This window comes from Monodon monoceros, unplaced genomic scaffold (assembly GCF_005190385.1).
Source record: "Monodon monoceros isolate NGI ecotype Baffin Bay Population unplaced genomic scaffold, NGI_Narwhal_1 Super_Scaffold_15, whole genome shotgun sequence".
Classification (NCBI taxonomy): domain Eukaryota; kingdom Metazoa; phylum Chordata; class Mammalia; order Artiodactyla; family Monodontidae; genus Monodon; species Monodon monoceros.
In genome coordinates, this window is record NW_021703771.1 from 73,050,426 (window position 1) to 73,064,312 (window position 13,887).

Sequence of the window (13,887 nt, forward strand, 5' to 3'; positions counted from 1 at the left end):
AGAGCGCGCTGAGTGAGTCCCGCCCCTTCCCGCTGAGCCCTGATTGGAACGGACCGTACGAGGGACGGTGGCTGCAGAGAGCCAATTCTCCTCTCTAGGCAATGCGGGAACGAACCACCAACCCTCAAGTGGGAGGTAGCTGGGACGCCCTGCCCGACCCAGGAGGCTCTGAACCCAGGCAAGGGTGTTTCCCGTTCTTGTGCTGTAGGACCTGCTCCTAATCTGCAAACGATATAGAAACACCGAGACAATACATTTGTGCAATAACTTTGCAATGTAAGACAAATTTAAGAGCAAAACCAAAACAAAATCAATGCAAGAGAAACGACCTAGTAGCCACACCTAAACATTGTCTTGCATTTCACCGCGCATAGAAAATATTCAAAACTCTTAAATTCTCCTGGAAGTACGTCCGTCAACGTACCAATTTGTTATTCAAAACCTCTCCCTCCCCGTCCCCCAAACAAATCCTTTTCTTCAACGTTGTTAATACACACTGTCAGAAACTGGGGTTGCAATTCTGAGGACCCCAGTTCTAATTTGGACTCCCATTGCCTCTGTGACCATCCTCAATTCATTTATGTATATAATTAAGAATGATTTTTAATTGTAACGTCGACAGCTCAGGAATCAGAGCCTTAGGTTCCTTCGTGCTTTTGATTAGACCTATGATACACCCTCCCCCGCTTTTAAAAAAATTCCTCTCAGAATCCTGCCCATCCTTCAAGCACCCGTTCTTTCCTCTATCTTTTCCTATTACTCCAGCCCATGATGATCTAAATAAACATGTCCCTTAATATCTAGACCACTAATAGCACTTATATTTTGCCCCCTGTTGCTAATTTTCTTTTGATGCAAATCTCCCCAATTTGAATGTAAATCTTATTACATACAAGAGGTATGACTTATTCATCTTAAAAAAAAAAACTCCTTTATACTATATTCATAACTGTGTTGGTTGTTTCTTTAAAAGGGGCCATGATTTTGTTTCTAACTGATATTGGCAGTCCTATTTCCTAGCCACAGCTTATGGAAGCACCTCATGGAAATGCAGTCCATCTAGGTCAGCTTTAGAGAGTTTTCAGGTTCTTATTGAAAACTGACTGGTGTCGTTTTGTTTTGGTTTTAACTGGAAGACTATTAGGGAACAGCAGAGAGATGAAATAGAAAATTATTAGTCCCAAACTGACAATTTTATTCCCAATATTGAAGTAAAGAATACTGTTTCATTTATTATCGCAGAACACAGGGAAATAGTTAATATATAAGTATATTTAGGATTGGAAGTAGACTAGATACCACATTTGCTAAGGTCTGGTTAGAATACGAAAATTGTTGCTGACGCAGTAGCATCGATGTCTTGACATAGCTTTGTTTCCTTCCTTAAAAGTGTATTGGACTAAATGTGACTGGATTCTTCCAGTCTCAGTTCTGATCAGGAGTCAGCAAGTTGGATGCTACAGGCAATGTTCCTTGTCAGCTTCTCACTCAATGTCTTGCACAGCTGATAGCAACAAACCTGGTGTCCAGTCTAACGGTGGAATTTGTGAGGCTTAAATAGGTGAAAACGCACACTTGTGTTGGGCGAATAACACATTCGCCATAGGATACTGTAGTATTTTTAACCAAGTGCGCTGTCCTAAGGAGCAAAGGATTCCCCACGCTCCACCCCCCCACCTCAGGTCTCGGTATTCTTCCACTCTCTGAATTTGTGCTTTAGAGTTGAGAACAAATCAGGGTCCCAAAGTCTCTGCTAACGAAACACTAACGGAATTGTCACAAGCCAGAGGCTGGAGTACTCGGGTTAGAGAAGACCTTTGCCCTCCAGTTCTATTAAGATTATCGAGGCTCCACCATAGGGACCTCTGTCTCCAACCGACCTAAATATTAGTCATTCATTGGGTTGGGTGAGGCAGGACAAAGGAAGCCCACCGTCTAACAATCTGGACAGATATAGGAGCAGACCCGCCGCTCTCAACAGCTGATCTGAGACTGCGAAGCCACCGGCAGCAGCGGAACGAGGTCCGCCCTGCCAACCGGCCACCGCGCTCAGTGACCAGAGCCGCAGTGAGGCTCACCACCGACCGCGCCAGGGCCCACCCCGCCTGACCACAGGACAAACTCAGCAAGGAGGCGTTGCGCAGCCCGAGGCCTCAGAAAGGCCACTCAGAGGTGGCGGTGTTGGTGGCGCTGACTCAGCGGGACCAACCCGCCACTCCCGGGCGGCCGCAGCTGCCCCTCACGCGGGCGACAGCGCATGAGGCCACCCCCGCCTCCTGCCCCACCCGGCCGCACCCGAGTCCGCGCGGCGTCACTAAGCGCATGCGTGCCGCGGGGGATGCCGGGAGCGCGCAGTGGCGGCAGCGGCGGCGACGACAGTAGCAGCGGCGGCTACAGCGGGGACGCAAGCGGGGCGGTGACCGTGTGGGAGGTGGTCTCACTCTTGGGGAAGCTGCTGGGCACTGTCGCCGCGCTGAAGGTGGTTCTGTACCTGCTCCGGGTGTGCTTAGCGATGGCCTGGAAATCCGGCGGCGCCAGCCACTCGGAGCTAATCCACAACCTCCGCAGTAAGTGCCACCCCCGCCCGGTGTGGGGCAACTGGGGAAGGCCAGGCCTGAATCGGATCCCCTGGGCCGTCCGGAACGTTCCGTATACCCCTGTGCCTGCTGGAGGGCTTCGGCGCAAGGTTGCACCAGCGGTCCCGAACGGCAAGCGCTGGCGATTGCCTCCCCCGGGACCTGTCACTCATCGGCGACGTGCACAGGAACCAGAGAGAAAGAGCCAGGGGCCGCTGCTAGTGGGGCAGGGGCAGGCGTCTCCCCGCGGGCCTGGGGAAGGGGGCGCGGCACAGGTGGTGGGGCTGTCACTCGAGTCCGCCACCTCCCTGTCCGGGTCCGGCGGGCGAGGGGCGTGCCTTGGGGAGTGGGCTGTTGGCCAGGGCTCGTAGAGACTGGGCTGGAACTAAGGGGACCCCGCCCTCGACCCCCGCGTGTTCTCACTTCCTCCTCTGTCATATCAGTCGACCTAGCTGCAAGCTTTCTCCCCGGTTCTGCCTCCCCCGCCCTGCGTTTTTTCCTCTGGCGGGAGATGCCACCGTCTGATACTGGCGAGGGGAGGGAGAGGGAGATGAAAGTAATGTCATTGCGGATGCTGGGAGAAATTTCTGGGGCGGCTGTCCAGTGGAAAGCTTCGTGGGGGGCGGAGGAAGAGATAACTAGGAGATGCTCTTCCTGAGGGACAGCGTATTTCAGGAGCCTTTAGAGGTCCTGGGACCCAGCAAACGATTGTGTATGTGGAATGTTCAAACTTTTTTCAGGGCTACCATATGCTTTAAAAGCCTTGTATGGAAGTTTCTTTACACCATTATCTTTAGTAATTGTATTCCTTCCTCTGATGATGATTTTAGGGTGGGACCAGTGCTGTGTCACTTTCTTATTTTAATCGAAATGTAGTGTCGCCGTCTGGTCGGGATACCAGGAAGGACCGCAGTCCATCATACTCTCACTCTGGTCAGAATTTACAGCACTCTTCTTTGCACTGACTTTGCAAATAATCACAATCCTGCCACGTGGTATTTTTAATTGTTATGGATTATTTAGCTTTTCATGTGTTTGTCATGTTTCTTAATTCGATTTGTAACCTCCTTGATGGCTGGGGCTTCTTTTTTTTTTTTAGTATCTTTGAATCCTCTCAAACAATTTAATTTAATAATCATTCCTTTTTTCATAAATGCCAATTAAATATATATTATATGCTTGGATCTATACTAGGAATACCAAGATTAGTGAGAGAAATAAATAGTATTGGCTGGCACATGGTTAGTATTAATACTTAGTATTAGTCATTTGACTTTTTTTTAACCAGTATTTAAAACTTGTTTCCTTAGCGTTTAGTAATGAATGTTTAGATTTTAAAAATGCTGTCAAGCATTGCCAGTATTCACTTTATGGAAGGATATTTGATTGGAAGTGTAAATTTATGTGCTGAGACAATATTAAGTGTGATTTAGGTTCCCATGGATCGAACAGAAGCTCAATATGTTGTAAATATTTTAATAAAATTTCTTCAAATGATCTAGTGCCTGCTAGTACAGCATACACACCTGAAACATTCTGTACTTGAATTGTGATTAAGTAATTTTCCACCGGTAGGTTATCGCAGTAGACACTTGGCTGTGGCAGAAATTGTAATCAATCAGGCTCTTAAAGTCTCTCCTTTCTGGGCCAAATTTGTAGTCAGCCAAAACTAGATCTTTTCCCAGTGGTTTTATAGTTACTTTAATGTATTGCATTACTATTCTTAGCTGAAATTTCTAAAGATGTTTTCCTATCAGAAAATTTAATGAGAAATATTTAACATACATGGATGTTGATACTGTGGATATTTCGTTTTATACTAGAGCTATGATTGGTAAGAGGAAATAAGAGTGCTCAAATTGTTTAGCCTCTTTTGTAACACTTGTGCAACTTTAGTTTCAACTTCTTGCTGAATTGATTCTAGCCAATAGATTCCTTTTTTTTTTTTTTTTTTTGGTACGTGGGCCCCTCACTGTTGTGGCCTCTCCCATTGCTGAGCACAGGCTCCGGACGCGCAGGCTCAGCGACCATGGCTCACAGGCCCAGCCGCTCCGCGGGCATGTGGGATCTTCCCAGACCGGGGCACGAACTGTGTCCTCTGCATCGGCAGGCGGACTCTCAACCACTGCGCCACCAGGGAAGCCCCAGATTTCATTTTTATTTATTAGTTTGTTACAACAGTAATATTTGCTCAAGGGAGAATTTCAGTTGGCACAAATTGAAAATTTCTCACTCTTTACAGGTTATTCCACCCTTGTGTATTCTTCCTAAGACTTCTAACTAAATCTTTAGAAAAAGATTAAAATGTGATTATGCTGATATTGAAGTGAAAAAGGGTCTGCAAATTGGAAGAGGAAGCAAATTACAGTTTTAATTTTTTTTAACGAAACAAAGTTCATGATTGGTTTCATTTTAATATTATTATAATTATTTTATTGAAAATACCTACTGAGGCTTTTCTTTTATAAGGCGTAATAGAAATGATTGTTTATGATTTCATACTTGATATATCATTTACAGAATACTTTAGACTCTAATGGTACATCTCATAATGTCTCATAGCTTATGTTGCGATGATAAATGCTCTTAAGTGACTGAGAACAGTGGTCTAAAACTTGAGCATGCTTCAAAATCTCCAGGATCATCTGGAGAGCTTGTTAAAACAAATTAAGACAGATTGCTGGGGCTGTTGATAATTTGTATTTCTAGCAAGTTCCTAAGTAATATGCTCCTGCTGGTCTGGGGACCACACTTGAGAATCACTGACATAGAGAACTGAAAATTACAAGATTAAACCCTGCCAGTGTTGTAGTTGAATCAGTTTTATGCTTTAAAATAAAATTTTAGGAAAAAAGTCTGTAGCAGTCCTGCCCAACAGAGCTGCTTGTAATGTCTGTATCTGTGCTGTTCAGTACCATAGCCGCCAGCTACATGAGGCATTGAGCATTTGAAATGTGGTTAGCACAACTGAGGAACTGGATTTTTGTGTTATTTAAATTAACTTTAACTACTAGCCACATGTTGGACATTACAGGTCTTTAGAAATGAAAAGTATTATTTTATAATTATAGACTGATAAGGTACTCATGAAACAAATTAATTCAAAACAACTGTGAGCCTACTTATTCCAGAGAATGGGAAAATTCAAGTAATGTTTATATTAGAGTTTATTTTCTACTTTCGTTGGGATAATTTCATGCCATGGTAAAAGGAAAAGAAGGGGGCAGGACCGGATGAGCTTGAGAGAGGTGGTCTCCTAGAGCAGGGATGTCCAAGCCAGAGTGTTGTGGAAGGTTAACTCTTAACAGACTTCAAATGCTGTACTGGCCACTTAAAACAAAGCTAACAATTGTTCTTTTACCTATTTTATTTTTGTAAAAAAAATTCAGTCCACTACCCTAATCCATCAGTTATTTCTACTTATATTTCCTTTGCATCCTTGATTGTGTCATTTTGCATGTATAATGTATATAGAATTTGTCAAATCAGTCAACTGATATTTGACTATCTTCTATATGCAAGACACTGGGGATACAGCAATGAGAAACAAACATCTATTCTCTCTTGTAGCTTACTTCTTGTGGGAGCAGACAAATAAAATATATGTTCACATGATAAGTGGCAAAGTAAGGAAGGAGGATAGGGCGTATGGCGTAGTAGGTTTGCAGTTGTAGGCAAGAAGGCCTCACTAAGGTGTCATTTGAGTAAAGATTTGGTGACAGGGAAGAAATTCAAGCCATGCAGGTAGAGCTGGGGAACAGGTATTCTAGACAGAGAAAATAGAACGTGCTAGATTTGGATTTGCGGTGTAGGAGAAAGACTGCAGTCGAGGATATGACACTAAGGTTTTAGACCTGGGCAATGGGAATGATTTGCCATTTTCTGAGTTGGAAACAAGTGAGTGAGCAGCAGGGATTTTGGGGGTGGGGTGGGGGGATGCAAGGAAGTGTGGGAGAGCAGGGGTTTATTTGGGGAGATGTTTGGTTTGAGTTCCTTATGAGACATTAAAGTGGAGACCTTCTTCAGTAGGCACTTAAATTTGTAAGCATTATGATAATTTATAGTTTTTGTATCCTTATTTATCTCTGCAAATAAATTGAAATTATTCTTATTCTATTTAGAGTGTCAGTTCTTATCAACTAGTAGCATAAACAGTGGAAAAGAGAATATTCTATTAGTTTTATCATGTGCATTCATGGGCCAAAGATAGCCAGGTAATAAAATACTAAGTGACTTTTTTTCAGAAATTTGGGCTCATTTAGAATCCAGAAAATACTTCCTCATTTTAACTTATATCAAGTCAGTCTTATGGGTATATACTAGTAAGTAAACTTACAGTGCATTGAATAAGATTTAATAGGTAAGATTTTGAGGGAGAATTTTAATATCAATGTGTCTACTTAAATTTAACTAAAATTAAAAATTCAGTTCCTCAGTCATACCAACCACATTTCAAGAGCTCAGTAGGCACACGAGGCTAGTGGCTGACCTGCTGGACAGTGCAGATGTAGAACATTTCCATTATCATAAGAAGTTCTATTGGGCAGCACTAAATCTACATAATAGGTTGTATTACATTCTATTCAATGTGATCTTAGTTCCATTGTGCTGTTCCACATATTTTTATTAGTGTTGCATTTAGTTCTGGCCAACATGCTTTAAGCATAACAGTGAAAAACTGAAGATTATCAGACAAGAGTGGTCAAGATGACAAGAGCATCAGCATTTTATATGATGATTTGATGAGATGGAGGTTGTTTGATTTAGCAATGAGAAAGTTACAGAGAGCAGTAGTGTTTAAATATTTGAGGGAAATCATGTAGTAGAGGGTAAAACCAGGACAAATGGGAGGCACATTTTGGCTCATTATAAGGAAGTATTCACAAAGCTATCCTAACAGTCAAAGATTTGGCTTTGAAAAGTAGTGTTTTCTGTCACTGGATATGTTGAAGCAAAGAATGGTTGACCATTTCATTGTAAGGGATATTGTGGAAGAGATTTGTCATCTGCTTTCACTGTATACTAGACCTCTCAGGACCCTTCCAAATCCAAGATTCTGTCAATTTAATCACATCATGGTTTGCATGAAATCACCTGTGGGATATGTATGTTGGGGGTGGGTGGGTGGGTGTGTTTTAGGAGAGAGCCACAGAAGTTAACTTTTGGTTACCTATATTTTAGAGTTTTGCATAACATTTTAGTTTGTCAGAGATGTGAGGAGTGCAAGGAACATCCTCCTTTGAGAAATAGTGTCAAGATAGTTAATTACATGTATTTACTAAGACTGATAATGGTTTAGAGAAAGATGTATTTTTAAAATTAATTTTTATTGGTGTATAGTTGCTTTACCAATGTTGTGTTAATTTCTACTGTACAGCAGAGTGAATTGGCTATACGTATACATATATCCCCTCTTTTTTAGATTTCCTTCCTATTTAGGTCACCACAGAGCATTGAGTAGAGTTCCCTGATCTATACAGTAGGTTCTCATTAGTTACCTACTTTATTTTATTTATATATTAGTTTTGGCTGTGTTGGGTCTTCATTGCTGTGCGTGGGCTTTCTCTAGATGCGGTGAGTGGGGACTACTCTTCGTTGTGGTGCGCGGGCTTCTCATTGCGGTGGCTTCTCTTACTGTGGAGCACGGGCTCTAGGTGTGCGGGCTTCAGTAGTTGTGGCTCACGGGCTTCAGTAGTTGTGGCTCGCGGGCTCTGGAGCGCAGGCTCAGTAGTTGTGGCGCACAGGCTTAGTTGCTCTGCAACATGTGCTATCTTCCTGGACCAGGGCTCAAACCCGTGTCCCCTGCATTGGCAGGAGGATTCTTAACCACTGAGCCACCAGGGAAGCCCATAGTTATCTATTTTATACATAGTATCAATAGTGTATGTATGTCAATCCCAATCTCCCAATTCATCACCCTCTCCCCCCCCCCCGAGAAAGACGTATTTTTGAATAATCTCTGGTCTTAGATGATATGCTTTATCATAACTTGACATCACTTAAAATTCTTCTTTGATTATAGTGTGCATTTAAAACTAATCCCTTTCAGATTTTCTGTATGGAGGGTGTCTCAGGCTCCACTCACCTCTTACCACACCTAATCATTCTAGATGGGAAATAAAAGGGGACCATTTTGTTCATTTCTTATTGTTTTCCCTGGCATTTTGTTAGTGGAGAAGAAATAGAGAGTAGATGATTAACAACCACTCAAGTCATAAAACTAATATAATTATGTAATATTTCTTTTATTGAGATGTAACTTTGTAACAAGTTACTTACAGAAATTTAGAGAATGTTTCTACATGACTTGAAATCCATCTGCAGCTTATTTTCTTACCTGTGTTTTCAGTGCTTTATACCAGCACAGGATCTCTTCTTTCTCCATCTCTGCCAGGATTGCTTCTAGTCTTCTATTCTCCCAGATCAAAAGTCTTGGAATAGTTATTGATTCTTTCAGACTGTCCCCAAATTAACTCAACAGTTATTACAAATACCTTTCATAGTCATCCCCTTCACTGTATTTTCACTGACACTATCCTAGCCTGGGTTCTTAGTTGTCACTTGGAGTGATATGCCTTCAAGTGTCTGATTGGTCATCACACTTGCAATTTGTCTCCCCTCAGGTTCATTCTGCACATTATACTGATTGTCCTAGTGTACTGCTTTCTGTTATGTCTCTTTTCTGCCTAGACTTCTATTGCTTACTGTATCAATTGTAAACACCTCTTGCTTAGCTTTCAGGCCTTTTAAGGGTCTTCTACAACCTGTTGCCATGCTCCAACTCCAGTCCTGTTCTTCAGACTGATCTCATTTTACTCCTCAGATACCTTGTGTTTTAGGGTACCTGTTCGTCTGCTGTAATAAAGACCAAAATAACAATGGCTTAAACAAAACGAAAGTTTCTGTTTCCTGTAACAATCCAAGTATAAGCAGTTCAGAACTAATATGGTGGTTCCATGGTCTTGAGGACCTGGGCTCCTTCTTTCTTGTTGTGCTTCCTAAAGTCTTTCCCTCATCTACAAAGTTGAAGATAGTTTACCTCCATCCTTTCCATATTCCAGCTGGTGGGGAGAAAAATGGGGAAAGGAGAAAATGCACATTTTTTTAAGGGCATTATCTGAAGTTGCGTTCGTAATTTCTGCCTGTGTTCTCATTGACAAGAACTTAACCATAAGGCTACACGTAACTACAGAGAGGCTAGGTAATACACCCAGTTCTACCACTGTGAAAGAAAAGGAGTACCTGGGGCTTCCCTGGTGGTGCAGTGGTTAAGAATCCGCCTGCGCATGCAGGGGACGCGGGTTCGTGCCCCGGTCCGAGAAGATCCCACATGCCGCGGAGTGGCTGGGCCCGTGAGCCATGGCCGCTGGGCCTGCGCGTCCAGAGCCTGTGCTCCGCAACGGGAGAGGCCACAACAGTGAGAGGCCCGCGTACCGCAAAAAAAAAAAAAAAAAAAAGAATCCACCTGCCAATGCAGGGGACATGGGTTTGAGCCCTAGTCTGGGAAGATCCCACATGCCACAGAGCAACTAAGCCTGTGCGCCACAACTACTGAGCCTACACTCTAGAGCCTGCAAGCCACGACTACTGAAGCCCACGCATCTAGAGCCCGTGCTCCGCAACAAGAGAAGCCACCGCCATGAGAAGCTGGTGCACCGCAACAAAGAGTAGTCCCCGCTCCCCGCAACTAGAGAAATCCTGCACGCAGCAATGAAGACCCAGTGCAGCCAAAAATAAGTAAATAAAATAAATAAATTAAAAGAAAAGAAAAGGAGTCCCTGCCACATCTTAACATCTTGCTCACTAGAGCAAATACACATTGTGTATACATCTCTATAGGTACTATCTGTCTGTGATAACAAGGTTAGGACAATTAAGATTAATTTTCAGTCGAGTAACCATGTGTACATATTTAAAGATAAAATAATACAGAAGGGTTTATAATGAAAAATAACAATTGCTTGCCCTGCTCCTCCCTGCTCCCAGACTGCCTCGAGTGAACACTTTTAACTACATATTTGGGTCTTCTGGTGATTGTCTTCAGTCTCTAAAGCATATGCTTAAACTGCTATTTCTTTATCAACTTTGGACATCATCTACTGACTTCTTGCCAAGATGGAGGAGTATTTACACCCTCTAAACTTACTCCCTTCCCCACATATAGTTATACCGTAAGTTTTGCTTCCTCTATTGTGGTTACCTTTGTAACTTTGAGTAATATACTTTAACCTCAATTTTTTGTTCCGTAATTTGTAAACTGACACTATCCCTTAACCCTTCCACTTTGTAAGAAAGGATACTCATTTTCCAACTTATTAGGGGCTTTTTTTTTTTTTTTTTGCGGCACGCGGGCCTCTCACTGTTGTGGCCTCTCCCGTTGCGGAGCACAGGCTCCGGACGCGCAGGCTCAGCGGCCATGGCTCATGGGCCCAGCCGCTCCGCGACATGTGGCATCTCCCCGGACCGGGCACGAACCCGTGTCCCCTACATCGGCAGGCGGACTCTCAACCACTGCGCCACCAGGGAAGCCCCTAGGGGCTCTTTTATATTGTCAGAGTTGATAGCATTTCATTTTGTTCTGAGCAATAAATAAATCTTTTGCATTTTGTTGATTTTTGTGTTGAAAAGTAATAACCATCATCACAAACATTAATGATTGGGTCAACACTTTGCTGAGCTACGTAGCATGCAAGAGTTTATTCCCTGCTCTTTGTTTCTAATATCACAGACTCCTCTAGTATTGAGGAGGAATAGTCAGATGTTTTTCCCTTTTTTTTTTTTTTTTGGCCGTGTGGCTTGTGAATCTTGATTGCCTGACCAGGGATTGAAAGCAGTGAAAGCTTCAAGTTCTAACTACTGGACCACCAGGGAATTCCTTGTTTTTCCATTTTTTACACTTTATCAGTTGCTTGAAATCATGCCACAGTTTCTTCTTACCTAAATCATGACTCTTGTATAGTATTTTTGTCTTTTTCCTGGAATTTATCTCCCTCTTCACCCTTCCCACTCCTCAGGTTGAGAAGAGGAACAGATACCTTCTTAACGTGGCTCTAATTTTTTCAAGTTTTTTAAATTATTTGGTTTATAGCTTGGATTCTATTGCATTCTCCTTTTTGAATTCTGCTAACTTCTCATTTGGATCCATTGCATATTAGGATCAACATTAGCCATTATTATAATTATTTAATTAGGATCTTTGGTCCTTAGGGTGCAGGAAAATTGGGCATGGGTAGTTTTAAAACTGTTCATTAATTTAGAAAGCCTAATGGTAATTTCATGTTTACTCATAATTAGGCTATACATGCAAAGTGAAATGTTAAATTACTTTGCTGTTTGCTAGAAGTATTTCAGGGCACTGGCAATTGTATATGTCAGATTGTCAAAAACGGGAAAATGATTTAATAACTTAGTAAATATAGCTTGCTTTAGGCATCTTTCAAAATATGGAATCCTGGGAAAAAGCAAATAATAAGAACCTTGTAATGAAAATTTTGGAAACCACCCAATAATTGTCTAAGGAAGCTTTATCCTGAGCCTTATGTGTTCCGCTTCTTAATAAATGACTGGTGACATGCTTTTAAAACTATTTAGGGTTTTTTTAGTAAATTCTGTGTCCCTCTGTAGAGTAAGAAATCAGCCAAAGAAACTCACATGAGTTTGGTAGATGTATATTATCTAGCTTAAGGGAAGTAATCTCTTTAATTTACTTGATTTTTAGAATGTGCCTATAGCAATGTGTTTGATGTTAGATGTCACAAATATTCATCTAGAGAAGAATGAGTAAGTGAATATGATGGTAATTGGATGTATTGAGTGAGGCTGCTTAACCTGAAAAAGATAAGGCTTGAAATGGTCATGATATGTTCAGGTGTGTAAAAAGTGTTGGTTGGATAGAAAATTCAGCATATTCTTTGTGACTGCAGAGCGTAGCACTAAAGGTTTATATAAATGAGTTATAAAGAGGGAGATTTCCTCTTAATACAGGGAAGTGTTCTGATAATTAGTGTGGTCTGAATGTGCAAAGGACTGTTCCACATCAGTGCAGCTCTTCAACTAGAGATCGTGGTACCAATTTATGAAGAAGTTAGACTTGATGACCCTTCTGACCTTGAGAGTCTATGAATCACCCCTCTGTAATTTGAATTGAATTCAGGGCAAATGACCCACTCAAGAAGTATTTTGAGAAATGAATTAGTAGAAGTCACTAAGCTATTTGAATATGGTAGCAGTACAGTGAACTGGTCAACAGGAATCTAACATCTCAATTTGAATGGCCCTACCCCTTATTTGCTCTGTGATCTGGAACAACTTATTCTTTCTGAACTCAATTTTATTATCTGTAAGATGGAGTAATAATAGTGCTTACTTTATAGGATTGTTAGAGACAGTATAAGATTGTTTCATTGTTTCTAAGTTCTTACCTCAAAAGATAGTGTATGTAATGTGCTTAGGATTTTGTCTGGCACATGACAAATATTTAGTAAATGATATCTTTTTTTTTAAAAATTTACTTCTTTATTTATTTATTTTTTGGCTGTGTTGGGTCTTCGTTGCTGCGCACGGGCTTTCTCTAGTTGCAGTGAGTGGGGGCTGCTCTTCGTTGTGGGGCGCAGGCTTCTCATTGCGGTGGCTTCTCTTGTTGAGGAGCACGGGCTCTAGGCGGGCTTCAGTAGTTGTGGCACGCGGGCTCAGTAGTTGTGGCTCACAGGCTCTAGAGCACAAGCTCAGTAGTTGTGGTGCACGGGCTTAGTTGCTCCATGGCATGTGGGATCCTCCTGGACCAGGGATCGAACCCGTGTCCCCTGCATTGGCAGGCAGATTCTTAACCACTGCGCCACCAGAGAAGTCCAATATCTCTCTTATTACGCTGCTTTTAAAACTTTTTAAAAAATGCTTTCACTGTTTTATTTTAATGACCTTTACAGGTAGCTTGCCTAAGCTTATTTGTGTAGAAACAGTACTTTCTATTTGGGTTAATTAATCCAAAGTTTATAATATTTTCAAATGGACGGATGATTTATTAATATAACCTAGTCTGTGAGTATTTAAGTGTTTCTCTAGTTGGTGTGCCTTGTTTGCTGATTTTTTAAAATATTCTTTTGTTATTTGGAGAGTCTGTATTTATACCTTTAATAGTGTCCTTAAACCACCTTTTCTTAACTATTTACTGTCTGGTCAGTCAGTATTAAGTGGTATCCTTTGATTCCTCCTGTCACCTATATGACTCAATGATCTAATTCTACTTTCCCCTTTTCTTCCTCTTCCCATTGTTTTTAGTTGCCTTCTTTCTATTTTGTCAGAACAAATAACG

At 41.8% G+C, this 13,887-nt stretch overlaps 1 protein-coding gene across 2 annotated transcripts in view; it reads left to right on the forward strand.

Annotated features, from left to right (window-relative positions):
* Positions 1–2,155: 2,155 nt before the first annotated feature.
* The window catches only part of PCMT1 (protein-L-isoaspartate (D-aspartate) O-methyltransferase), a 44,784-nt gene continuing 33,052 nt past the window's right edge, over positions 2,156–13,887 (forward strand). The window contains exon 1 of one of the 2 annotated variants that reach the window (XM_029224371.1): positions 2,156–2,567. In XM_029224371.1, the coding sequence (XP_029080204.1) occupies positions 2,258–2,567 (310 nt within the window). In that variant the 5' untranslated portion in view covers positions 2,156–2,257. The remainder of the gene's footprint in view (positions 2,568–13,887) is intronic. The other variant, XM_029224372.1, reaches the window with a different exon arrangement.